General features: G+C 48.2%; 1 protein-coding gene across 1 annotated transcript; it reads right to left on the reverse strand.

The window, feature by feature from the left end:
- Window positions 1–12,318: 12,318 nt before the first annotated feature.
- CD2 (CD2 molecule) lies at window positions 12,319–25,455 on the reverse strand. The gene is made up of 5 exons (XM_045895359.3): window positions 25,367–25,455; window positions 24,947–25,246; window positions 19,139–19,387; window positions 15,290–15,412; window positions 12,319–13,095 (listed from the first exon to the last, which is right to left on the reverse strand). The coding sequence occupies exons 1-5, from the start codon at window positions 25,425–25,427 to the stop codon at window positions 12,797–12,799; spliced, it is 1,032 nt and encodes a 343-aa protein (XP_045751315.1). The 5' UTR covers window positions 25,428–25,455; the 3' UTR covers window positions 12,319–12,796.
- Between the last annotated feature and the right edge of the window lie 1,365 nt (window positions 25,456–26,820).

Below are 26,820 nucleotides of genomic sequence, written 5' to 3' on the forward strand. Positions count from 1 at the left end.
TGAGGGCAGGAAGAAAACAAGAGTCACTCAAAGAGCCAGTAGTCTCTTACATATATGGCAGGTCCAAGGTAGTCTTCATGATTCACGAAGACAAGCATGGTTCTTATAAGTATTTGTGAGACTGGGGGTGTGCATAAAGAGTGAAAACACAAGGGACTCTACTCTGTAATATATTTGATGATAACATTGTACTTAAAGAATATACACACCCCATATAACAATGAATGTACTACTTCTCCATCTGGCCCCGCTTCCCAGAATTCATTCTCAATCATTTTCCATCCATCTGTGCTTCAGGAGGTTGACCACTGTGGATGGTGTCACTTGGTCTCCCTTACCACTCGGCTGCTGGAGGGGTTGGCCAATGAGCAGCCACAAAAAGGGAAGAGAGGTTGGGGCTTCTTCCCCACTCCTTCCCTGCTTGGGTGCTGTGTTTCTGACTACAGCTCTGTCCTCCCAGGACTACTGCTCCCTCCTGGTGACCCCTTCCCTGCAGCTCTAGCTTTCATGGACTTCCTCGTCCTTTCCAGTCTAGGGGCTAACAGCTCCTTACAGTTCCTAACCTCTGCGTACCTCAGCACCCCTACTGGCTCTCTCAACCTTGCCCACACATGGTGAGTAGTCCCTTCCTTGGATCTCTTGAGTCTTCTGAATGGAATTCTACTTCCTGCCAGTGCCCTGACTGGTACAGAGAAGAACGTGTCGTAGGCACGTAAAGAGTAATTTTCCACTAAAAACAAGTTCTTACATTGTACTTGTTTTTTATTATTCAAAAGAGAGTTCTGACTTTTCAATCCCTTCCTGCCCAACCTGTTTTCATGAGGTCTTTTCACTGCTGCACAAATACGACATCAGCATATGACACACAGGGTTTATGGTGGATGTTCTTGAATGCTCCCGCGGGCTGGGGGTGGGGGGAGAGTTCAGCTCCCTGGGCAAAGTTATAGTAGCTCCACGGTGCAGGGCTCCAGGCCAGGTGCTCTCACACCCCGGGCAGCAGGCAGAAGGTCTCTCTCTCCAGGAGCCCTAAACGCATGTTACATCCGGGACCAGCCACAAGCACAATATGGTTTGAAGAACAAAGAGAAGGGCTCTCAGACAGTGCTTGCCGTGTTCCTCACACACTTGCTGAAATTCCTAGAGGACACCAGGTTTCTCCACTAATTGCACATGGCTTGGTGAGGGAAAGCATTGTTGTGAATGTGTGTAACTGCTTTTCAGTCGGGGTGTAAATGATAGTGTCTGATCCTGTCCTGTTAGGAAGCAGGAACTGATCTGGCTCTGAGAAAATGCCAGAACCCACACTAGGGGGAAGAGTAGAAGGGAAAGAAAGTTCCGCTGAGGAGAGCTACCCTTGAGGAGAGTGTCCCCTGAGGACTGCTCCCCCGAAATATGCTTCGCCTGAGGACTTCCCCTAAGGGATGTTCTCTCCCTGAGAATTCCCGCCCCCCATAAATGCTCCCCCTGAAATGCATGCCCACTGAGGAGATCCCCCTGAGGGATGCACCCCCTGAGCAATGTTCCCCTGAGAAGTATTCCCCTTGAGGGCTTCCCTGCTGAGGAGTCCTCCCCCCATGAAATGCATGCCCACTGAGGAGATCTCCCTGAGGGATGCTCCCCCTGAGCAGTGTCCCCCCTGAGGACCGTCCCCCCAGGGGTGCTCCCCCTGAAATGCATGCCCACTGAGGAGATCCCCCTGAGGGATGCTCCCCCTGAGCAGTGTCCCCCCTGAGGACCCTCCCCCCAGGGGTGCTCCCCCTGAAATGCATGCTCACTGAGGAGATCCCCCTGAGGGATGCTCCCCCTGAGCAAGGCTCCTTTGGTCTCTTTCTCACAGATTCTCCCCTAAGCTCTGGGTTGAGAAAAGACTCCCCTAGAACTGAGGACTTTCGGGCTTAGCAGAGGACAGATTTCTCTTTCATCTTCCTGGCAGCTCTTGGGGGCTACCAGTGGAGGCCTCCATGGTCCTGACAGCTGCCCCGGAGAGCATCAGGCAAGCTGCCCTGCTCTACCGCCTCTGTCCCTCAGCTCTGGGGCTCTCAGGCCCACAGTGCTCTGAGCAGGGCTGGCTTTAGGCAGAGTTCTGAGGGGAGAAAAATTGCCCCAACACCCTCCCCACATTACTCTGCTCCTCCCTATACACCCAAACTTATCCTACCATTTTCACCCCTTCAGCACCCAGCCAACAGGCTCTTCTTCCCACACAAAAAGGCTGCTCTTTTCTGGGAGGTCTTGCATTCTCACAGGGTTTGAACCCCTATGCCACAGGTGAGAAACCTTCCTTGCCCTCAGGAAAAATGAAATGCGCAGGCCCCAGCCCATTTGCTTCCTATTGAAATGAAACTATAAAAACAAACAAAGCAAAACCTCCAAACAAACAAAGCAAAAACCCCAAACAAAAAAGCAATGATCTCAAGATCTAGGGTACCTGCTTTACTGAAGAAAAGATTGTCAGGGAGGAAACCAGCAAGGCTCTTTATTCACTAAAAGATTAGTATCTGGACATTCATGCTGAATTCACTGGCCAGTCTGATGGTTCTCACATGTAAGTCTCAGTCCTTACACACAGAGCTTTAATAGTGAAATTTCAGGGGTGCCTGGGTGGCTCAGTCGTTAAGCGTCTGCCTTCGGCTCAGGTCGTGGTCCCGGGGTCCTGGGATCGAGCCCCGCATCGGGCTCCTTGCTCAGCGGGAAGCCTGCTTCTCCCTCTCCCGCTCCCCCTGCTTGTGTTCCCTCTCTGGCTGTGTCTCTCTCTGTCAAATAAATAAATAAAATCTTAAAAAAAATATATAGTGAAATTTCAGTTATCGGCCAGTGGTATGGGAGACATCTAGGGGAGCAGTGGGCCTTCCTGGCCCCTCAGAAATCCCACCAGTGGGCTCTCCTTGCCCTGTCCCTAAGACACAGATCTCTGTGATGCAATGACGGGGACTGACTTTCCTCCATGTTCTTGAAGTTTCACAGAAGACCCCTGCCCCCAAGAGGTCAGTGGTATGATTACTTAGGACGGGAATTTCTATGGCTACTTGTTTCCTCTTGCATTCACAGAGAAACATATCTCTAAGGTATAAGCAACAGTTCCACTTGCATCCCTTTATCAGCTCTTCGAAGGCCGTTATTAATGCAGTGACCTATCTGGGTCACAGACACCTTGTTTCTTCCTGTCAGGGTTTGCCTCCCATGATGAGCATGTTGAAGTAGGGTCTATTCATTGGAACATTTATCTAGTGGTCTTGCTTAGGCTACTCTGGCCTCGTTAGGCTGGTGCTGGTGTTAGCAAGTGAAGACCCATGTGGCCAGCTTTGCCACAATAGCATCCTTTCAAGTCAGCTTTGAGGTGGGAGCAAACCAAAGCAGCTAGAGTCTTTGGGGGTCACTTGCTGGCAGAAAACCTGCCTCCTGAGACTACCTGCCTTCTTCCAAAGCTTTCCGAAGGTTGATGTTCCGTCTGCTGACGCTGAGGGTGGAAGGATAAAAATAGTCCCATTGAGGTCCTTGTTTTCCAGCAATTTTTTCCCTATTTTCTCAAGTTCACTCCCTGAGGGGACCGTGCAGCATGAATGGGGAACCTGGTGCAGGTCCCTGGGCTCCTCCCTCGATGCCACCGGCCTGTCTCTCACAGATGGTGCCACTCATCTCCTCACCGAGAGACACAGGCTGTGCTACCTGGCGCCGACTCGAGAAGCACCTACCACGTGGATTATGTGAGACTTCACTCGGTGATGTGAGAGAGACAGACCTCTGGCTCCTGAACCAGTCACGCCATAAAAATGTGTTTTAATGAATAAGTGGCTGAATTTGTTTAAAAATATTTAGGGAATTGGGGCGCCTGGGTGGCTCAGTTGGTTAAGCGACTGCCTTCGGCTCAGGTCATGATCCTGGAGTCCCGGGATCGAGTCCCGCATCGGGCTCCCTGCTCGGTGGGGAGCCTGCTTCTGCCTCTGACCCTCCCCCCTCTCATTCACTCTCTCTCAATCTCGCTCTCTCAAATAAATAAATAAATAAATCTTTAAAAAAAAAAATAATTTGGGGCGCCTGGGTGGCTCAGTTGGTTGGGCGACTGCCTTCGGCTCAGGTCATGATCCTGGAGTCCCTGGATCGAGTCCCGCATCGGGCTCCCTGCTCGGTGGGGAGCCTGCTTCTGCCTCTGACCCTCCCCCCTCTCATGCGCTCTCTCTCTCTCTCATTCTCTCTCACAAATAAATAAATAAAATCTAAAATAAAATAAAATAAAATAAACAAAAATATTTAGGGAACACCAGCTATGTTTCAGACATCATGCTAAGTACTGGTTATTCTGAGGCCGACCAGACAGACCCAGGACACATAGCCCAGCATGAAGGCAGGCATCGAGCAAGGGCCTGCTCTAAAATGTTAGGAAGGTTGTAGGAGGGGACAGTCAGGATGCCATGAGGAATTTGGGAAGGGGAGCCTAAGGCTCTAAGAGTTAGGGGAGATGTGTGGGGTTTTCGGTAGGAAGAATGCTGTTTAATATGGAACACATAGAAGGTGGCCAAGTAAGACAGTAGGGCAGGCCTGTATAAAGGCCTACAAGTGAGAGAGTTTAAATATGTTTAAATAACTGAATAGGGCTCAAAATGCCTAGAACTTAGTGATGGGCGTGAGCATGAGAGATACTTGAGAGGCAGGCAGAAGTCGGGTTGAAAGGCTTCAGAAAAAGGGCTCCTACCTGGGGCAGCAATGCAAAGAGAAAAAATAAACCCTTGCACAATCAGTTTTCATTACTCATAATAGTTATGCTCTATAAAGTCACCATGACACTGAATTGGCAAATACCAAGCCATCGCTCCCAGGGGAGATACAGGGTTACGTTCCTGTGAGCCTCTGGTCACAGCATTTTCAACAACTGACCAACACAATAACCTTCGGTGTTTTTTTTTTTTGAAGATTTTATTTATTTATGAGAGAGAGAGAGAGAGAGAGAAACTGTGAGAAGGGGGAGGGGCGGAGGGAGAAGCAGGCTCCCCGATGAGCAGGGAGCCTGAAGCGGGGCTCATTCCCAGGACCCTGGGATCATGACCTGAGGCGAAGGCAGACGCTTAACCCACTGAGCCACCCAGGTGCTCCAACACATAACCTTATTTTATGTGTGTTTCTGTTTAAAGACACGTTCTTTAAGATATATTGTTGATGCATTAACTAGAACTCATGGCCAACAGCACTATAACTCATGCCTCAGTGACACTTATCTAACACATACATTTCCTCCATAAGGCACATCAGAGACTTCTCGTCTTTAGAAATTCTAGATAGCACTTCACCACTGTTACAGACTGTTTCGTCCTCCAAAACCCATACGTGGAAACCCTCATCCCCAGTGTGACTGTATTCAGACATAGTCCTTTAAAGGAGGCAGTTTAAGTTAAATGAAGTTAAAAGGCTGTGGCCCTAATCCAATAGGACTGGTGTTCTAATAATAAGGAGAAGAGGAAGAGACCCCACTCACAGTGAGGAGGTGGCCATCTGTGAGCCAGGAAGAGCGCTCTCACCAGGAATCAGCCTTGCTGGTGCCTTGATCGTGGACTTCCAGCCCCCAGAACTGTGAGAAAATACATTTCTGGTGTTTTGGCCACCCAGGCTTGTTATGGCTTCCCCAAGCTGACTAATAACAACAATGAGTTTTGCGGGCCATTTTAAATTATGAAATCACCAACAAGAAGCACAAAAGAAAAATCAAAGAGAGGAAATGGAGACAAATTTCACCACCCTGATTTGGCTCATCTGGGAAAGCCATGCCCCATGCCCACCAGAGCCACCACACCTTTTGTACTCTTAGAGCATCTTGCTTTTGCCACTACTCTGTTTCAGGATGTGGTATCCTGGGATTGACTTCTGGAATCTTGTGTTGCTTCTTGACTTAAATCCCCACGCAACTGTGTCTCTTTGCTGATACGGTCCTATTTCTCCAGCCTGAGGTCCTCTTGGGTTTCCTTTATATGTCCTGTCATCTTTCTATGCTTAAAAAAACATCTGCTTTAACTTTCTTCTTCTTTTTTGGGTAGATTTCATTTTTATTTGGATCAAGATTTAATATGCATATAGTTTTGAGTCAAGTAGTCCCACAAAACTTATTACCAAAAACAATGTGAACATTAATGGTAGCCTCCTGATCCCCCCTCCCTACGATACCCACTCTCCACAGAGAACCACCCTCACGTTTTAAAACTGATTCTTTTGGTATTTACATCCTTGTCTCTAAATATGATTATATAGTTGCTTCTTGACTTTTTTCCATTTTAGGCATTATGTATAGACTCTCCACCCCTAATCCTACCAGTAAAGCAACATTATAATTTGGGATAGATCAACATTCAGTGTTTATATTATTAGCGGTCATGTAAGTGATATGCACTGCCAAGTGATATGGGATGCAGTGATTTGCTTTTCTGTGCAAGTTATTATTTTTCCTATGGTTAATTATTGTCTTTTGTTTGTTGAGTAGTGTGCTCTGTACTTATCCCTAATTTATTCTCAAACTCTCCCTCCGAAATGTAAATCTTTTCTCAATATGCTTAAATATATCAGATGTTTTATTAATTTCATCTTCTTGAATAATTCTCCCCTAGTCCCTTTCTCTGTTCCAGTCATTGTTTCCTTCCTTCCTTCTTTCCTTCCTTCCTTCCTCCCTTTCTCCCTTCTTCTCTCCCTTCCTCCCTCCATCCCTCCTTCCCTCCCTCCCCCTACCTGCTTTTTTTGGTCCTGGTGTTCTGGAGTTTTATAATGATATATCTTATTGTGGATTCATTTCCTTTCATGGTGTTAGGTCCTTAGTGAGCCCTTTTCAAATGGGAACTTATATCCTTCCATTCCAGAAATGTTCTGGAATTATTTCGTGGGCAGTAAACTCCCTCTGCTTCCACTGTTCTCTTTCTGGATGCCCATTACTTAGATTTTGGACCTACTAGAACTGTTCCCCAATTTAAAAATCTTTTTATTACCATTTTTTCCTTCTTTGTCCTTTTGCTCTATTGTCTGAGAAGATTTTTCAACATTATCTTCCAGCACCTTTGTTGAGTTTTTTATTTCTGCTACTATATTTGTAATTTCCAAGAACACTCTCTGATTATTCTTTTTTCATAGCACTCTGTTCTTTTTTCAGGGATGTGGTATTTTCTCATCCCTTTGAGCACATTTATGTCTTTTTTTTTTTTAGTTCTTGTCTTTCATATTGGAGGTTCTCCTCATTTCCATGGGGTGCTTGACTGTCTGCTTGTGTTTAAGAGAAGAAATGTAAAGACAACTCCGTATGGGTCTGCGGGGCTTAGTGACTGCAGACTTTACTCTAGGGTCATCTAGCTGGGTGGTTTCATTGGGAAACCCTGGGTGTTAGTGTCATTAGGTCTTTTTTCAGTAAGATCTTTTTGATGAGATTTTTTTTTTGAGTTGATAAATCTTTTCTAATATCCTGCCTGAAATCATAAAATATTCTGCCTAGTTTCTGTAAGCTGGGTGGGATAGGAGCTCAATCCCAACATTCAGTGGAAACCTTTTATTTAATCCCCCTGTTTTTAATAGAGTCCCCTTCAATGAACTGTGCCTGGCATTCCCCCCATCCAGAGAACAAATCTGCGGGCCTCTGCTGGGCAGTAACTGATCTGCATGGTGTAGGGGATGGAATCCGGGATCTAACTGCTTCTTATGTAAATCTTTAATCAATCTTTCTGTTTTAGCCTCACCCATCATTCCTACTTCTGGAGATACCTCATGCCACTGACTTGTAATGCAGTAAATCAGTTTGCACCATGGCTTTCCCCATTGCTGCCTTCAGATTGTTGTAACTTTTGAAGTCTTCTTAGCCAGCCACTGCCCTTCCCTCGGCTTTTTCCAAGTCCCCAAATGATACCAATGGATTTTTTTCTCTGTTCTATTTATTTTTGTGGTTATGTCTTTTTTTAAAAAAAGTAAGCTTGGGACGCCTGGGTGGCTCAGTCGTTAAGTGTCTGCCTTCGGCTCAGGTCATGATCTCAGGGTCCTGGGATCGAGCCCCACATCGGGGCCCCTGCTCCGTGGGAAGCCTGCTTCTCCCTCTCCCACTCCCCCTACTTGTGTTCCCTCTCTCGCTATCTCTCTGTCAAATAAATAAATAAAATCTTTAAAAAAAAAAAAAGTAAGCTCTATGCCCAACGTGGGGTTCAAACTCAAGACCCCGAGATCACGAGTCGCATGCTTCACTGACTGAGCCCACCAGGTGCCCCTGCTTTTGTGGTTTATGTCTTTTATCTTTGTGAAGTGTAATGTTATTTTGTTGGGTTTCAGAAGGCAGTGAAGGCTGATGCATGAGTGAAGCTGTTACCCTCAACTAGAAACTCCCCTGCCCTGTGCCCTCCCTGAGGAGCCCCCTGCAGTCTAGCTATTGCCTCCCCAGTGCATGTGGCTGGGCTCAGCTGCATCAGTTCCTTTCGGGCCTCCAGGACTGATTGACTGCTTGAATCCATGAAGGTTGATTGCCCAACACAAACATTGGTTGTAAGCACCTCCTCTGTGCTGGCCCTGACCAGTGGGTAGATGTCACGTGGACAGGTAGGCTATCAGAAAGACCAGAATTTCCCCTGCTTTGAGTCGCTGTGAATGAGCCGCCAAGCTGTCTTATGGAGTCCAGATGTGTCATCAGGGTGGTCCTGCTTAGGGGGCCAAAGACGTGACAGCCAGGCTGGTGGCTCAGTCCAGGCTTTGTGGGGTGGTCTCACAGATCTGATCTTTAGCTTTTAATACATCTGATATAGGATTTTAGCCAATTGTCCCATGGGGCCTGATATCAGGAAACTAAGTCAGGTGAATCAGACTCACAGCACAAGTCACCTTACCGTGTACTTATTTATTAATTTATAATCCACTGTGTCTCTTTCCAATAAGTGGGCCATTTATACCTGCTATCCAGGGTATTCTTATTCAGGCATCAAGCCAGGTGGAAAGCTTAGTTGTCAGATGTCTTCTGCCCAGTAGGTCACACCAGTTACATTTACATATATTATTTCCAGAGTGAATCCTCACTCTGACCCAGTGAGCTGTTCTCCACATTTGACAGATAAGGAAACCAATATCCAATGAGGCCGAGTAAATTACTCCGGCTCTGGTACCCTTGGGCCTTCTCCCACTCTGAGCTCGATGACCACAGAGCAAGTCACAGAGATGAAATGGTCTCACAAGCTCACGGCAGAGTTCAGGATAATGAAAGGCCTCTCTAATGACCTGGGGTCTGAGTCCTGAAAGAAGACTATGGACAGGCAAGCAGGCGAGGAGCCAGGGGAACTGTGTGGGCAGTGGCCCTGATGTGTAGGACACATGACCACACTGGAGGAGCCGTGTGACTGCAACCTGGAAAGCACGGCCAGCCCCGAGGGGCCCATGTAGGAGGCTGCAGAGAGGGAGGCTGAGTCCACCAGCGGGGCCCCCTCGGAGCTAGGCTGGCCCAGCTGCTAGGGTTAGACTACTCTTCAGGGAGTGCGAGGGGCGGGGAGCTATCAGAAAGATCAAACTTTCTTTTTTTTTTTTTTTAAAGATTTTATTTATTTATTTGACAGAGAGAGAATGAGAGAGAGAGAACACATGAGAGAGGATAGGGTCAGAGGACGAAGCAGACTCCCTGCCGAGCAGGGAGCCCGATGCGGGACTCGATCCCGGGACTCCAGGATCATGACCTGAGCCGAAGACAGTCGCCTAACCAACTGAGCCACGCAGGCGCCCAAAGATCAAACTTTCTTATCTTCATCTGACACTCTAGGGTATTCCTGTCCCTTGAACTACCTGGATATTTTTTCCAATTTGGCGGACTTTCTTGTATTGGAAATTCCCCTCGGAGGCTTATTTAACTGGACTGTTGCTGTTTTTCTTCCAATGTTGTATTATTTATAAGTCCTCAAGTTTGGCCAGCCACTGATGAGTAATAATTTGAGGACCCAAAGACCTGTGGTTCCCCAACTTGAATGGCTGTCAGAATCACCTAGAGAGGCCGTTAAAAACCCAGGGGCTTGGGCCCCAACCTAACCTCCTGAATCATTATTTCTTTGACAAGCTCCACAGTCTATTCTTTTTTTAACATTTTTTTATTTATTTAAAGATTCTCTACACACAACATGGAGCTCGAACTCACAACCCCAAGATCAAGAGTCTCAAGAGCTCCTCTGACTGACCCAGACAGGGGCCCCATTTATTTTTCAAGTTTTTGTTTTTTTTTTTAAGATTGTATTTATTTATTTGACAGAGAGAAACACAGCGAGAGAGGGAACACAAGCCAGGGGAGTGGGAGAGGGAGAAGCAGGCTTCCTGCCGAGCAGGGAGCCCGATGTGGGACTCTATCCCAGGACCCCGGGATCATGACCTGAGCCGAAGGCAGACACTTAACGACTGAGCCACCCAGGTACCCCTGTTTTTCAAGTTTTTTTTTTATCCACAGTCTATTCTTGTGCAGCTGACCTGATCATTTCTCAGAAAGTCTATGCTCCAGACAGGGTCAGTGGCAGGTCACCCAACACCGGACACATGGGGTGACTGCACCACACATCTTGAGCAAAGCCCATGTTTTCTGCCTCACGGTGGAGACTGTAGCAGGGAGGGAAAGTGTCTTACATCTGTAGATGCTACACATGTCCACTGCCCTTCTTTGACAGGGCTGTCCTCACCCATTCAGTCGAGTTACTAGTGACATTTTCAGTACACGACACTGAGAAATAGTCATTGTCCTCAGGAAGATTTCACTGATTCTAGAAAGCTTTTTTTTTTTTTTACATTTTAACATCTCAGAAATGGGATCACGCCTAAAAACTGTACCTTAGCATTTGTTGTAACGCAACAAAGGGTGTTTTTTCTCTCTTACCGCATATAAAATACCACTGCCCCTTCGTATTGATGGTACCTTCAGGTTGATGAAACCCAGTAGTTGAAAGAGGAATCACATACCTGGGGACACAGGGATCTGACATGAGCCTTGCTCAGGCTGTTGCCTCTGCACGGGTGATTCTGCCCAGTGACTTCACCAATGCTACTGATTTAGTGTGACTCGATTCAAATGCCTCCTCCAGGTTTCCCCAGCCCCCCCACTCCATGTAGATTCAAAGTCCTTCCTCTGGGCTCCTGTACTTGCATCTGACCTCTACTTCCCAGGCTGTGTTTCATTTGTCTGGTTATTGGTCCTCCGCTCTGTAACCAGACTGTAAGCTGAGTGTAGGCAAAGATGCCAGTGTCCATCTCTACCTAGGAGAGAGTCTGGTACATAGACATTCAGCGAATGCTGAATGACTGAACGATGAACTGTGGCGCAGTGACAGGCAATATATGTGATCGCAACTCAGGATTTCAGAAGAAAGGCCGGGCTTGGGCTGGAGAGGCCAGGGAAGGCTTAATGAAGGGAATGGGAATGAGCCATGATGGCAGGATGGCTGATGGAATCCTTCAGGACTGCCGCGAAGAAGGGGAAGGGGGCAGTGCTAAGACCTTCATCTCTCCCACCAGGTAGGTCCTGGGATGACTGTTACTGGGCTGGATTTCGTGTTTGAATTTCAGGAGGCGCTCATTCATCCTCATCCTTAATAATTAACTTGGGGTACTAACACAATAGACACTGGGGTTCAGAGGCAGGCACGGTTCCACCCTCAGTGAGCTCGCACAGGAAGTCCTGAGTATACAGAGACTTTGTGGTTTAGACCTCAGAGCTTCCTGCCAGATCTTGACAAGGTTTAGCAAGTGCACAAAGCCAGGAGAAGGAGGGCGGACAGGACCACAAACATGGCACCAAACATTTCAAAGCAGGTGCCTGCTCACCGCCTATTGTTTAAAACCTTAACTGAAAACTGTTTGTTTTGTTTTTTTTTTCCCACTTCCCCCAGTATAGCTATAGCATGGCTGCTGGCTGAGGATGGGGGATGATCTTTGCCCAGTGGCCATTTAAGACACTGGGGATTTGACCCACCGAGGTGGCTCTCAGCCTGCCCTTTGGTGTTGTTTGATAGTCTCAGGGCACCTCTAGGATTCACAGATTCCCTTCTTTTCAAGGACGATTCTACAGATCATTGTGACCATGTCTGAACAGTCAAGGAAGTGAGACCCAGATCCCGTTTGCTGATGTCTTTTTGTCACAGTTTGCTCAGAGAGGTTTCAATTCAACAGACAAATCAAATAGCTTGTTGGGCCAGCCTTGCAGCTGAGACCTGGGGAGCATGTTCTGGTTGTTCTGGGGTGGGGGGATTTGGTGGCCCAGATGAACTGGGGTGACCAAATTTGATCCGGCTGTCACACCACCCAGCCTCTTTCTCATCCAGCAGCTTGCTGCTGGGCTTCGTTCTACAATGAGCAGACACTGGGTCAAATCAAAGCTTTTATTTCACTTCTCCCCTCCAGATGGTAGGCAAGTGTCCACCAGGCACATAAGAAACCCAAGGGTCACTCGGGCAGGTAGCCGCTTGCAGCGAGGCACGGGGCTGGTGGGACATCCCATGTCTGCAAGTGATCTGAGGGGGCGGCAAGGAGAGCTCTCGAACTTTGTGCTCAGTGGCCCATCATCCCGATGCTGGCACTTGAATTGCTAGCCCTTCCTGGCATGATGAGGATTTGGGAGGAAGCCAGAGGCTCCAGGTGTTAGGGCACATGAATGAGCTAGGAGATGCAGACATGGCCATGGCCCACGTGCCCGGGAGGTGATAATCCTAACTTGCAGAACGCATTTGATGAAATCGCAGGTGCGGACCCCCGCGGTGGAGAAACTCCACCGTGCCTTTATGGGAAAAAACAATTTCTGTCTCTTTTAGATAGAAGAAGGGGACAACCATGTCAGGAGACAGAGTTACGAGTTTTCAGTGGCCCCATGGGGAGGTTTTGGTTGAACTCGAGGCCTAGGGAGGGGAGGACCTTTCTGCTGGTGAACTTTGGTGGCCGATGGAGGAGGAGCCTTCTTCTGTGGGTGGTGCTGGACACGGTGGCTCGGAGGTGGGGGCCGATGACAAGGGACCTGGGGCCGATGACTAGGTGGTGGAGGAGGTTGGGACACAGCTGGATTTTGAGGAGCTGATCCTGGAACCTGGCGGGGCTTCTGGCGCCTTTCCTTGGTGGTTACTCTGCGTGTTCTTATCTCCAGCTCCTCATCTGCAATAATAAAACCTCTGAGAGTCCTCTTGGAAAGGTAGGATCAATGTAAATATTTATTGAGCGTACTGCCTACGTGTGAGAAAAACACATCCTCTATGCCATCTTTGGCGCCCCGAGGTAGCTGAGGGCATGCCAGGAAGCTGTGGAGAGGACTTGAGGGGCCCAAGTCCCATCTGTACGGCCTTGGAGAGGCCTCTCTCATCCCCTCTAAGGCAAGCTTGGGCTGCCCATTTGCCTAGCAGTCTGTTCACCCACTATTTTGTACATTTGTCCTTCAAACATTTCTTCCCCATCTTCTCAATTTCAATGCCACTGCCGAGTAGCAGCGATGGCTCAGACACAAGCCAGTGACAGGACAATACCTGCCCTCAAGAAGCCTGAAATCAAGGAACCCGAGGCAGGACTGCAAACCACAGTGTCAGACTCTGGGAAGAACCCAGAGCCACCAGAGAGGTGCAGAGAGAGTCCCATGAGCTCTGCGGAGAGGAGGCAAGTGCGGCCAAGTGGCCAAGCCCCCAGGCTGCCTTGCACAACAAACAGGTGAACTGTGGCTCTGAGCAGCCTGCCTGGCAGAGTAGGACTGGGGGGTGGCAGCGTGCCCACCCCCCCATCACTGCAGCCGCTGCCCAAATGTCTGCTCCCCAGAATTCCTCCAGGCTCAGTGTCCTCCTCATCTCACCAGGGCACAGAATGGAAGGGGTCCCTCACTCTCAGGGTTGAGCGAGGCATGGTGGACCCTGAGGGTGATGGTCTCCTTAAACTGTACAGAACTCCTTGCTTGCATCACCTAGTCCTGACTTAGCCCACTGGCCATAGGATTTGGGGGGAAATCATTTAACCTCACTGAGCTTAAATTTTCTCATCTGTATGAATATTATCTATCTCACAAGATCACTCGGGAAGTTGGATACAATAATGAATGCAAAGCATTATATTACAGAGGTTAGTCCCTGGCCCAAGTGACTGACTGCTTTGTCAACATGAACTAATTATCATGTTGAAAGCAGGGATTGCCTTGTCACCGGCTTGGAGGACTATGTGATCTTTGACCATCAGGCAATGGAGAAAGGGCCTTTGCAGGGGGACATGGACGGAAAACAGCCTGAGCAGGGCACAGATGTGAGGGAGCCATGGGTGCCCATGAGACTAGCAAGCAATTCTGCTCCATGCAGGCAGAGGGGGCTGGAGAGATGGCAGTGGAAACATGGTGCCGCGCTGGGAGCCGTGGCCTGAAGGGGACCCAAGGTAAGAAGTCTGAAGTAAGGAAGCCAAGTCCAAGACCACCCCTGGCTGGGCAGGTTCAGCTCAGGTCCTTATTTTTGTGGTGCTGCAGGCCACTGGCGTGGGCATCACATACCCCCTCTAAGGAGAGACCCAGAGTGAGAGGACCCAGTCCTACTGTGAATGTCAGATTACACAGAACCTGAGGGGCCTGCTTGCCTGGCTGCATGTCTTGCTGTGGCCGGATGTGCCCCGCTGGACCCACCTGCAGCATGGGGTCCCAGCACCCCCAGAGCCCACAGAGACACCTGATGTGCCATTATCTGAACTCGCTGCCTTGGGAGGCCTGTGTTCCTTGAGCCAGCTCCCCACTTACAAGCACAACATTTTCATTCTTGCTGGGTTGTTGGACAGGCCTGATTTGAGGAAGACACAGTCCCAGCACGCATACCCCCTCTGAATAACAAATTGGAAGGGGGGTATAACTCCCTGGTTTTAGATCACATGTGTCCTGCAGGTCCCTGAAATTTTACCTGTGTTTCTAGGAGCGTGGTTCTGAACACACCTTGCCTGCCTCTACCCCACCCCACTCCCGCCTCCAGAGAGGACGAGATGTTTGTTCATGGAGATGCCATTTCGAAGCTAATCATTCTACCCATGTAGAGATGTGTGGCTCATTCAAAATATGTCCACACAGGGCTTCGACCGAGTCAGCTTCGGTGGCGCATTCCAAGGGGCCAACCAAGATTGGGCTTCTCAATGCTCTCCTACCGTCACCACTGAGAATTTATTTTTCAAAGATCAAGCTAACCAGAGAATGGAAAAACCTGTAACCACCGGTTATAACCCTGACATTCTGAAACTCCCCATCTCCATTATTTTCCTTCCAGACTCACAGTGTCATCCCCATGAGTTGTTTCCACGGGGATTTTGCCCTGGCCTGCGGTGGGACAGAAGCGGGGGAGCTTACCATTTCTCCTACTGTTCTGCTTTTTTCTCTTGTTGATGTAGAAAATGAGTAGTGTCATAAAGATGATGAAGATGATGCCTCCTCCGCAGATACCAACAATGAGATACAAGTCCAGACCCTTCTCTGCAAGAGGAACAGAAATGCATGGAGGTGAGGGGTCCTGGGCCGAAGGGTCATTTCATGGCTCTGGCCAAGGATTCCTGCCTCCCGCATGAAGCAAGTGAAAGAGCCTCATGGGGCTTTTCACCCTCAGAAAAGCCGAGCACATGGAGGCGGTCAGTTGTGTCGATCTCTGAAAGCGCGGGGGTCTGGCCTAAGCCCCCCAGACGGCTGCTCTGTACCAGACATGCCAAATTCTTTGGGTGCCCGGCATTGCCCCCCTCCCCCCGCCGCCCGCCCCACAGCCCCGTCAAGGAGCATGTCACAGAAGTTTAGCTCTGGGAAGGAGTTTAGAGACAATCTAGGGTCACTTCTGGTTTCATAGGCCCAGAGAGGGAAGATGGGTTGCCTGAGGCCACAAACTATCTGTTCCTGAGTGGTGCCTTAAGCAGCCCCTTGTCCATGTTTCTGCACTATGTATCCACCATCTCTGGCTGCCCTCCTACACCAGGTGGGGTGTTTTTGTTTTGGCCAGGTGGTTTCCGAAGACTCAGGGTAAAAGTTTCACTTGTCCAGCCCACTGGTCAGCTCCCCCTCCCAGATTTTCCCTGGCCTATGAGAGAAACTCAGACACGCAGTGAGTCAGGTTAGCAGTGGCAGTGGATTTGATCTTGAGGTCGCAGACCTTCAGTCACCGCAATGCAATGAGGATAACCACTCAGTGTTCAGAGAAATGGGTTTGAATCCAGGCTCTTCTAGGCAAGAGCTGTGTGACCTTTGGCAAGCTACTCCACCTCTCTGAGCCTGTTCCATTCGGCATAAAAAGGAGATAATGAAACTTACATCACAGGGTGGCTGTTGGAGGTCAATCAGATAATGGAAGTAAAAGTGCTTTGTAAACTGTAAAACAACACACAGAGGCAAGGTCTGGCTCTTAGCAGAGCTCTGTGCACTGGCGTTTCTGGGGGCTGTGTCCCCAGGAGAGGGACTGGGCCGCCTGCCCTTGGTGAGTCAAGGGCACTTAGAGAGGCCTCAGCTGAGGCCAGGTGTCAGGGGACTCGCGCATCTGGAGGACAAACCGGAGCTCGGCCAGCATCACAAGGAGACCCTTTTCCAGCCAAACATCCCTGGGAAGTCCATGTTACACGTGAAGCCCAGGATGAGCCCTGGGAGTAAGCCAGAGGCCCAGAAAACAAACTGAACAGATTTTCTGACAGCAACAGTCTGTTAATTCTCACTGTTTTTCCTCTCTGCCCCACTCTTGGCCTGCCAGTCACACAACCTCCCCTCCTCTGCGGACGGATGTGCTTCCATTGGAAGATTGCATGGGACCAAGAAAGCATTGGGGTCCTTGAAGGCTCTGGGGGCTGGAGCCAGGGGCTGCTGGAGTCTCTCTCGGGCTGACCTTCCCAGGGTCTGACCCAGTGGGAACAGGTCGGGGAGCAGGGGCTGAGCCGTGCAGCCACTGCTAAGCTTTTGAGCCCTCACACGGGGTGGCCACACCTCTGTCTGGGGCACTCATGGAAACGGAGGCATGCCTCACACTGTCCATTCACAGGTCTGTCCAGCAGGGCCCTCTGAGGCACCTGGGGTGCTCTCGGCAGGGAACATTCCAGCTTGTCTCAGAGGCAGCTGGGGCTCCATCATTCAAAACCACACCCTCACCATCTCGAAATCCAAGCATACCGCTTCCCGCATGACGCCCCCATAAGTTCATGTGAGGCGGTCCTTCAGCATCCAAACCTGCTCCTCCCTCAGTGTTTTGGTTTCAAGGATATGCTCGCTTTTTGCTGAGCCAAATGGATAGTCTTTTCCTTGCCCCTCTCTTGCTTGGACCTTGAAGGAGATCCCTTTGAGGGTCTTCAAGAGCACCTGTCCCTCCCCCGCCTCCCCCCGGGTATCCTTCCCATCTTTTCAGTGGCCCTTTTCCAGACCTGACCCAGAGGGTAAGGGATGTGAATGTTCTACCTTTGAACCTTGGCTTCTCCCGAGGCCCTTCCTGACTCCCTCCATCCCCGATGCACACACATTTCTATACTGGTGGGATCTGGTTAGAATAAACATGAAGAACACAGTTGCCAGATAAACCACAGGAAATGCAGTTACATTTGAATTTCAGATAAACAATGAATAATTTTTAGTAGAAGTATGTCTTCCCCAGAAGGGGGAAAAGAGGTCGTGAAGTCAAGAAGGGGCAGCTTTGCTCACTGCGCCTTCGTGATGGGGGGTTGTGGAGTCATGGCTGGTAGACTGACATGAGGGCGAAGTGATGCCCGTCTAAGCGTGTGGTCTTGGCAGCCTCTGAGATGCCCCCCAAAAGCCCCAGCCCCCTGGTATTCCCTCCTATGCATGTGGGCTGGGCTTACTGTGTCACTTCTGAAGAACAGAATATGGCAGAAGTGATGGGATAGTACCCCTGAGACTAAGTTACAAATAGACCATGGTGTTTGCCTCAGGCACCCACCCAGGCTCTCTCTTAGCCTGGCTAAGGGCAGCTGGTAGCCATATTGTGAGGCGGCCCAACAGGCCCCGTGAGCGAGCCCCGACGAGCAGAGCCTGGACCCAGCCCACCTGACTGTGGTCCCGGCCAGTGTCCTGACCGCAGCCGCATGTAAGAGCCACAACCACCCAGCTAAGACGCTCCCAGACTCAACTCACAGAAACTGCGAGCGAGTCACAGGTGTTTTAAGCTACCAACAAAGGTAATTTGTTATGCAGCGGCAGGTAACTCCTTCAACGCGTATATAAGAAAGCCTCACGTCTGACTTCATACTAGCTCAAGGGCTGTTTCCTGAGATAACTCACCAGCCATAGTCCCTGTAGAATCTCAGGGCCTCTGGCCCAGGAACTACTTTTCTGTGTTCAGTCTCCCTTCAGAAGGGTTAAGCAGACAGAGTACCAGACGAGGAAACTGAGGGATCATGGGGCTCATTCTCTTTGTGGACCAGGAGGCTGAAGCCCAGAGAGGGGAAGGAACTCTGACAAGGTAATCCTGCTGAATTTGGACAGACGCAAACTAGAAGTCCAGGCCTCTGGTTCCCAGAGCTCCCCCAACAGCAGGCTGCCTCTCCAATATTACTTCCAGGAGTCATGTGAAGCAGGAACTCTGGGGGGAGAGCTTACACGCCTGGGGTTTCAGGACTTCCTGACGCGGGGCTGTCAGCTCTTTGGCAGGAGGGACATTGCTTCACGGGGTCCACCATCCTCTCTGGCCTTGAGCTCATCCTCTCTCCATGCCCCTAACTTCTGGATTTTTACCTTGGCTCCTGATAGGAGGTACTGCCCATCTCCCTTCCAGAAAGTCATCTTTTTTGTTCCCTTCTCCATTGTTAGCCTGGGAGTCACAATCCTGGTCACTGACTAGCTGAGGGACCTCAGGCAAATCAGTTGACCTCTCTGGGAAATGGGGGTTTGCATGAGATAACCTCTACAGTTCCTTCTACCTCTTCAATTGGGCAATTCTTTCTCCCAGAAGAGGATCTTTATAATTGCCCGAGGTTACCAGGCTCGAGTTACTGTGCTCCATGGAAGGACACCCACGATGGGTAACCATAGAATACCACTTTCTCTCTCCTCCAAGGATTGCCTTGGAGGTTTCCAGGAGGCAGAGGTGTGTTTTCAGTTCTCACCCTGAGCCAAGGCTGCCTCCTAGCCCCGGGACCCAGGTGCTGGAGTGAATCTCTGCCCTGGACCTGGCAGGCTGTGTTTGCAAACTAAGCCCGGGATGTCTGACCAGCGCTTGCCACGCACCTGAACAATTGATGGTTACCCCTCTGTTTTGCTTACTGACTCGGTTCTTTGCTGTGCAGTTGAATGACATACTCCGTTTGGTCGTCCACTTGTTTCTGGCAATCGTCCGAGAAATAGTTTTAGATGAAGCATTATCTAATACTGTGTTATCTAGATACAGCATTAATTCAGGGTCCGTTCCACTCCTTATCTCACAGGTCACGTTTCTGCTGGTACAACTCCAGAACATCATAGGTAGTGAAACCTCCTCTGGAAAAAAAAAAAATCCAATTCATATTAGCCAATTTTCTGATTTTTTAGAAAATATTTTATTTATTTATTTGAGAGAGAGAAAGCATGAGGCGGGGAGGGTCAGAGGGAGAAGCGGACTCCCTCCTGAGCAGGGAGCCCAATGTGGGACTTGATCCTGGGACTCCAGGATCATGACCTGAGCCGAAGGCAGTCGCTTAACCAACTGAACCACCCAGGCGCCCTAATTTTCTGATTTTAATAGACATTAATAGGGGCGGAATGGAGTTAGTTTGGGACCAGGGAACAATTTCCAAGACCACTAGCTATTTTTGAAAATCTTTTATTTTATTTTATTATTTTTTTTATACAGCACATTCAGCACAAAATTTTTTTCTGTGAAGTTCATAGCTACATTACATGAGTAAAAAAAATATATATATCTCTCAAGAGTTTATGTGCTATTTTGTACCTTAAAATGTTTTCACATACATGATATCATTTAATCCTAACAAACAGAAGGGGTTGATGTTTTCTTGCCATTTATAGAGGACATACCCAAGACCTGAGGTTAAATGGTGGACTAAGGGCATCCACTAATAAATGACAGATCAGGGGAGGAGCCCACTCTTCCAAGTCCAAGTTCAGTAGCATGGGTAAGACGGTTAACATGTCCTGATCCCCACAAGCCGTGCTTCAAAGCAGCCAGGAACCCTGCCCTGGAGGCATCATTCCATGTGTGGCCTGGGACCTTGGTCACAAACAAACCCCACCCCCACCCATCCACCAGGTCCTGGGAGCAGAGGGCCGGGCATGCAACTCAAGCTCTGGGGTGAGTGGGCACCAGCCCCTTTCCTCACCCAAAGCTGCTCGGCCCCTCACTGTGCCTCACTGGACCTCATCTGTAAGAGACGGATGAGAAAGACATGCCCCACCTGTCGTAATGGGGACAACCTGTGACAGGGCCCTGGGCACATCGTTAGGTACTGACGTTATTGGTGGTCGTTGTTACATTCCTAATTGTAAACTCCCTGCCTCTCTTTTTATGACACCATAATATGCCAAGGCTGTGGCATGAAAGACAAAGCCCTTGGCTTCAGATGGGGCCAGTGGAAATCCTAACCCCACCACTTCTTAGCTAGCGTGACCTCCTCCTTTTTCTTCTCTTCTGTTCTCAATCTCACCCTTACTCTCTTTCCCCAGGTTTACCACCTTTCTCTCTCAATCTCTCTCCATTCCTTATGCAGCCAGATGGCTTCTTTTTCAATGACTCCCTCCCTCTTTGCCTCCCAGACAACATATCTTCTCCATGAACTTTCCCATCAGATTTCATTTTTGCCCTAGTATATCCGCATGTGGAAGTTCACTTTTCTTCCCATCCCAAGACTCTGTGTGATCCAGAATGAAGAAGATGGAGGGTCTACAAGGCAAACAGTGCAGAGTCTAGGGGTCAAATCAAGGTGTTTACTTGCCTCTTCAAAATGGAAAGAATCCTTTTTTCTATTTATAACAGTGACATCCAATCATTGTAAAAATTGATCAGATGAAGCAAAATGTTTCAAGATTAAAAATCACATGCCATCAGGGAAATCCAAATCAAAACCTCAATGAGATACCACCTCACACCAGTCAGAATGGCTAAAATTAACAAGTCAGGAAACGACAGATGTTGGCGGGGATGCGGAGAAAGGGGAACCCTCCTACACTGTTGGTGGGAATGCAAGCTGGTGCAGCCACTCTGGAAAACAGTATGGAGGTTCCTCAAAAAGTTGAAAATAGAGCTACCATATGATTCAGCAATTGCACTACTGGGTATTTACCCCAAAGATACAAAAGTAGGGATCCGAAGGGGTATGTGCACCCCGATGTTTATAGCAGCAATGTCCACAATAGCCAAACTGTGGAAAGAGCCAAGATGTCCATTGACAGATGAATGGATAAAGAAGATGTGGTATATATATACAATGGAATATTATGCAGCCATCAAAAGGAATGAGATCTTGCCATTTGCAACGACGTGGATGGAACTGGAGGGTATTATGTTGAGTGAAATAAGTCAAAAAGAGAAAGACATGTATCATATGATCTCACTGATATGAGGAATTCTTAATCTCAGGAAACAAACTGAGGGTTGCTGGAGTGGGGGGTGGGGTGGGAGGGATCGGGTGACTGGGTGATAGACACTGGGGAGGGTATGTGCTCTGGTAAGTGCTGTGAATTGTGCAAGACTGTTGAATCTCAGATCTGTACCTCTGAAACAAATAATGCAATATATGTTAAGAAAAAAAAAAGAAGAAGAAGAAGGTAGCGGGAGGGGAAGAATGAAGCGGGGGAAATCGGAGGGGTAGACGAACCATGAGAGACGATGGACTCTGAAAAACAAACAGGGTTCTAGAGGGGAGGGGGGTGAGAGGATGGGTTAGCCTGGTGGTGGGTATTGAGGAGGGCACATTCTGCATGGAGCACTGGGTGTTATGCACAAACAATGAATCATGGAACACTTCATCTAAAACTAATGATGTAATGTATGGGGATTAACATAAGAATAAAAAATAAATAAATAAATAAATAAATAAGAAAAAAAAAATCACATGCCAGGGCACCTGGGTGGCTCAGTCGGTTAAGCGTCTGCCTTCGGCTCAGGTCATGATCTCAGGGTTCTTGGATTGAGCCCCGCATCGGGCTCCCTGAGCATGTGTGCTCTCTCTCTCTCTCAAATAAACAAAATCTTAAAAAAAAATCTCATGCAATTCTACTACCCAGAGTCAATAATTATTAATATTTTTATGTATATCCTTACCAGGTGATTTCTATACATAATATCCATATAAATAATGTTTTAAAAACTAAAACTGGATCATATGATTTTGTAGTCTGCCTTATTCCTCCTTACCGATGATCTATGATGAAATTCTTTCCTTTTAAACATCGATAAATATTCATCTGTACCATCTTTTTAAATGATGTATTCTTAATTTAATGAATAAGTTTATAACTGCTGGGGACTTTGCAATCCTTTCCAGTATTTCATTGATATAAACCACACAGTGATGAGCAGGCTCTTGTAGCCATGTCTTTGGACATGCCCTCTCTGTACGGTAGCTTCCGGAAGAGGCATTGCTGGATCAAGCGAGGGTACCTCCCATACACGAGAACTCCTTAGCTCTAGGTCTCTAGGATTTATTCATTCTCCGCCAACACATGTTTTTAAGAGGGCTTCCAAGGCCTCTTCGGCCAGGGGAAGCAGCCCCCTCATTAAGGAGATATGAGTACAGAGACCGAAACTATGAGAAGCACGAAGAAACAGGGATGGGGGAGGGCATTAGCACTGCGCAGATGGGTATTGGGTCCCAGGTCCTGCAGGGCACCTTTGTTTAACTGTCTCACTGAATATCCTGTGGAGTTATTATTACAAAGATCAGACTCAGAGCAGACAGAGAATTTGCCCGAAGCCATGTGGCAAGTAATGGGGAGCAGACCACACACTGAATTAAGATGCTGTGTGACCCTGACACACACACACACAGACACACACTCAGCCGGTGGCTGTTGTGTCACCGAAAGATCTCTGTCTTTTGGCCAAGGAATGTGGGGTTTATTTGGGGGATAAAGAAAATGTTCTAAAGTCAATTGTGTGCTAGTTGCGCAACTCTGTGAACATACCAGAAGCCGTTGAATTGTACACTTTAAGTGGATGAACTTCTGGTATGTGAATTCTATCTCAATAAAGCTGTTTGAGGGGGAAAAAATGTCACCACCCTTGTTCAGAGAAGCCCTGGATTTGCACCCTGACTCTGCTCCCGTCAAGCTGTGTGACTTCGGAGGAGTCGCTTCTGCATCCCTGTAGATAATGAGAGGATAATCACAACTAGCTCTCGGGACTGTCAGGAACCTTAAGTAAGATCATGGAGCACAGCACCCAACATCGAGCTGGGTAACCATTACCACTGCATTACTGGACGAGGCGCAAACGTGAGGCTCGTGTTCAGAAGGGTAACACTTGAGCCCATGTGGACAGGAGTCATGAGAACTGGGTTCCCAGAGCCCCTAAGCAGAGCCCCCTTCCAGCTCCCTTCTCAGTCCTGCCCCATTTCTGGAATGTGCTCTCCATTCAAGGTTGCAGGGGCCTAGGGCCCGGAGAGTTGTCACTTGCAGGGAGCTGGCACATGTGGGATTGCTGAGAGCAGGGCTGGAGGTGAGCCTAGTGAGGGGGGAGGGGCCCTGCCTCCAGCGCATTTCCTGTGTGAAGCATAGAAATACTGGTTTATTTGCCCGCGGAATCTCTGGCTTGTGCGCCTGTCTTCCTCTCCAAGCTAGGTGCTTCTTCCCCTTCTCACTTCTTTTTTTTTTTTTTTTTTTAAGACTTTATTTATTTATTTGACAGAGAGAGACACAGCGAGAGAGGGAACACAAGCAGGGGGAGTGGGAGAGAGAGAAGCAGGCTTCCCGCTGAGCAGGGAGCCCGATGCGGGGCTCGATCCCAGGACCCTGAGACCATGACCTGAGCCGAAGGCAGTCGCTTAACTACTGAGCCACCCAGGCGCCCATCCCTTCTCACTTCTTATCACCCCCTCCCAAGTATCCCCAGACTTTCAAGATCAATGTCATTTCAATTTTGCTTTCTCTTCCTAGTCTCCTGCACCCAAGCCATCTTGCCCATCCTTTCTCCACCCAGGACTCTCCGCATACTCTACTTCCTCATTTTACAGGCACCCCTCATCGACTCCAGGGGCCCTCGGTTCTGTCTGCCCATTAGTGCCAGCTGGGGAACTTTGGCACCTACTGATGCCCAGGGCCCATGCCAGGAAATTCTGATTTGACTGGTCTGGGCCGGGACCTTGGCCCCGGTAACTTTTCCTAGGGTCTCCCATTGACTCTAACATACAACCTGAATTCAGAATCCCCAAGCAGCTCCCCACCCCCACCCACCTACCTCGGACTGGACTGTAGCAACAGCTCCCTGGCTCATCTTCAGGAGGCACTCCCGCCCTCCCAGGGCATCACATACATAAGGCCACACCTGGTGTCTTTTCTACAGCTATAGCAAAAATTATCTTCAGCTTTTGATCACTCTGATGTTGAACAGATCTGAAACAAGGGCTGTTCATCTTTAAATTCATTACTTCCAGCCATTTCCTGCCATATAACTACTCTTTCAGGGCATCCTGGCTTGAAATGTCTCTGTGGATGGAAGACCCACTGCTCTCCAGTTAGTCTGCCCCACACCCAGCTTGCTCCTTCATCGTCCACCTGAAATGACCACTTTTCTCTTCTGCCCACCTGCTCCTCTCCTCCTGACCTTAATCGAGGTTCTACACGCAACTGCATATCCCCATAACCACTGAAGAGAGCATTTTAGGCAAAGAGAGTTGAGGTTCTATCAGCCGTGTATTTCCCCACGTGGAGACTCCATCTCTTCCACAGGACGGAACCCTCACTGAGGTGGGAGAGATGCATTAGATCTCCTTTAGGGCTCCCCCAAGGCCGAGGTCAGGCTGGGGCCATTCCATACATGCTATTCCCCAACTTGCTAAATAGCACCCAGGCGGAGATGGAAGAATTTAGGGAACCAAAACTTACCTTGAATCTTCAGTTGAAATGTTTTGTCCAATATGTTCTTTCCATTTGTAGCATATATAACCACCCTGTAGGAATCGCTGTCCTCTATCTTCAGATGTTTAATTTTCAGAGCTCCGTTTGTCGATACATTGTATCTTCCACCTGTCTCTTTAAGGTGGCCCATTTTGAGTCGTGCAACCTTGATTTTGCCTTTTTCCCATCGTATATCATTTATATTATCATTCATTTGAAAACCAGTAATGTTCAGGTTGAAGTCTTGACCCAGGGTACCCCAGACAACATTGTTTTCAGGGGCTGCACCTATAAAAAGCAAGACAGTTCCTGAGATCTTGAGACACACTGCCGGAGAAAGTTGGGCTATGACCTCTTTGACTCTTATGTTCATGTTAGGGTCTCCAGGGGAGACCCACACTGACTTACCTTTGGTAGAAACGATGAAAATCAGAAGGAAGCTGGCTAAGATTTGACATGAGAGTCTCATCTTTAGGGTTAGTTTCCTTGTTATGATTTGAGCTCTTCCTGCAAAAGGAACTGAAGTAAGACCAGTGGAATCCACCCTCTGAGAGCTGAACCACGTGCCTCGCTTTTACTTCTTTTACAGTTAGCATAAAACACATGTACATGCACGCACACACACACACATACACCCTCAGCAGACCAACCCTGCTGAGGGGCTCCTTTACCAAAGCAGGTGTGTTTATCATGCGTAGTGTCTTCTTATCAAATTTTAATCCTCACAACAACCTTGGGTGGATTTTATTACCCCCATCAAAGAGAAAAGGAACCGAGAGGCTAAGTAAATCACTCCAGAGCCCCCTTTGGTTAACAAGGAGCCAAATGTAACCATACAGCCTGCTTCTATCCATTCTGCTATGCTGCCTCTAACAAGACACATCGAAATATAGGTAAGTGTTCATAAGTGAATAGCAGCATACAAATATTTATCCTGTGAGTACAAGTATTGGAGAATGTAGACACGTGAGAGAATTATGAAAATAGATTTTTTTTTCTCTTCCTCAACAGGTGTTTTCTAGGTTCTAAAATTCTTTGTGATTAAAAAGACAGGGGCACCTGGGTGGCTCAGTTGGTTAGGCCACTGCCTTCGGCTCAGGTCTGATCCTGGAGTCCTGTGATCGAGCCCCGCCTCAGGCTCCCTGCTCAGCAGGGAGTCTGCTTCTCCCTCTGATCCTCCCCCCTCTCATGTGCTCTCTCTCATTCTCTCTCTCTCAAATAAATAAATAAATAAATAAATAAATAAATAAATAAAATCTTTAAAAAATTAAAAATAAATAAATAAAAAGACATATAAGTTGAGTCTCAACTGTAAGTGCTTGAAATCCCCAGATCTTAAGTTCAGCATACATTTTACAACTCTGTTGAAATTCAGTTAGGCAAATAAAAACTTGTTCCCAAACAAACGAAAATGCATAGAGTCTGTGGAATACTATCAAACAACCAGACTGAATCATTCAGAGCATTTACGATGGTTAATACTACAGATGGTTAAGGAAAGGAAGAGAGAAAGAAAAAAGGAGAAGTGAGGGAGGACTCAGAGGGAAAGAGGAGAACAATTTGTGATTCAGGGAGAGAAAGAAAGTGATGTATTGGATGCACCCAGAAAAAAATGCACTGAGAAGCCAGCCAATGACAGATTTCCAAAGTAAATGTCCAGTTTTGTGCTTCCTGACGAGAGAGTGAGTAAAAATCTTAGAAATTATGCTTGCTTTCTTTTTTTTTAATTTAGGCACAAATATGGATATTATCTTTCAGCACATTGCCCAGGAAATGAAATTAAGACAGAGCACTGGATCTCAACCACTGAGTAAAGGGAAACCTACATAGAATATTTACTTCCTGATTGTGTGACAAATTCC

Source organism: Mirounga angustirostris, unplaced genomic scaffold, assembly GCF_029215605.1.
Source record: "Mirounga angustirostris isolate CCGP_5_RB_7025 unplaced genomic scaffold, mMirAng1.0.hap1 SCAF_4, whole genome shotgun sequence".
Taxonomy (NCBI): domain Eukaryota; kingdom Metazoa; phylum Chordata; class Mammalia; order Carnivora; family Phocidae; genus Mirounga; species Mirounga angustirostris.

Coding starts and splice junctions, on each gene's coding strand:
- CD2 (XM_045895359.3), bottom strand. CDS start 25,427: ATGAGACTCTCATGTCAAATCTTAGCCAGCTTCCTTCTGATTTTCATC. Junction 15,413..19,138: donor GGTAACCATCAATTGTTCAG/GTGCGTGGCAAG, acceptor TTCCTCTTGCAG/AGAAGGGTCTGGACTTGTAT. Junction 13,096..15,289: donor GCAGAACAGTAGGAGAAATG/GTAAGCTCCCCC, acceptor TTATTATTGCAG/ATGAGGAGCTGGAGATAAGA.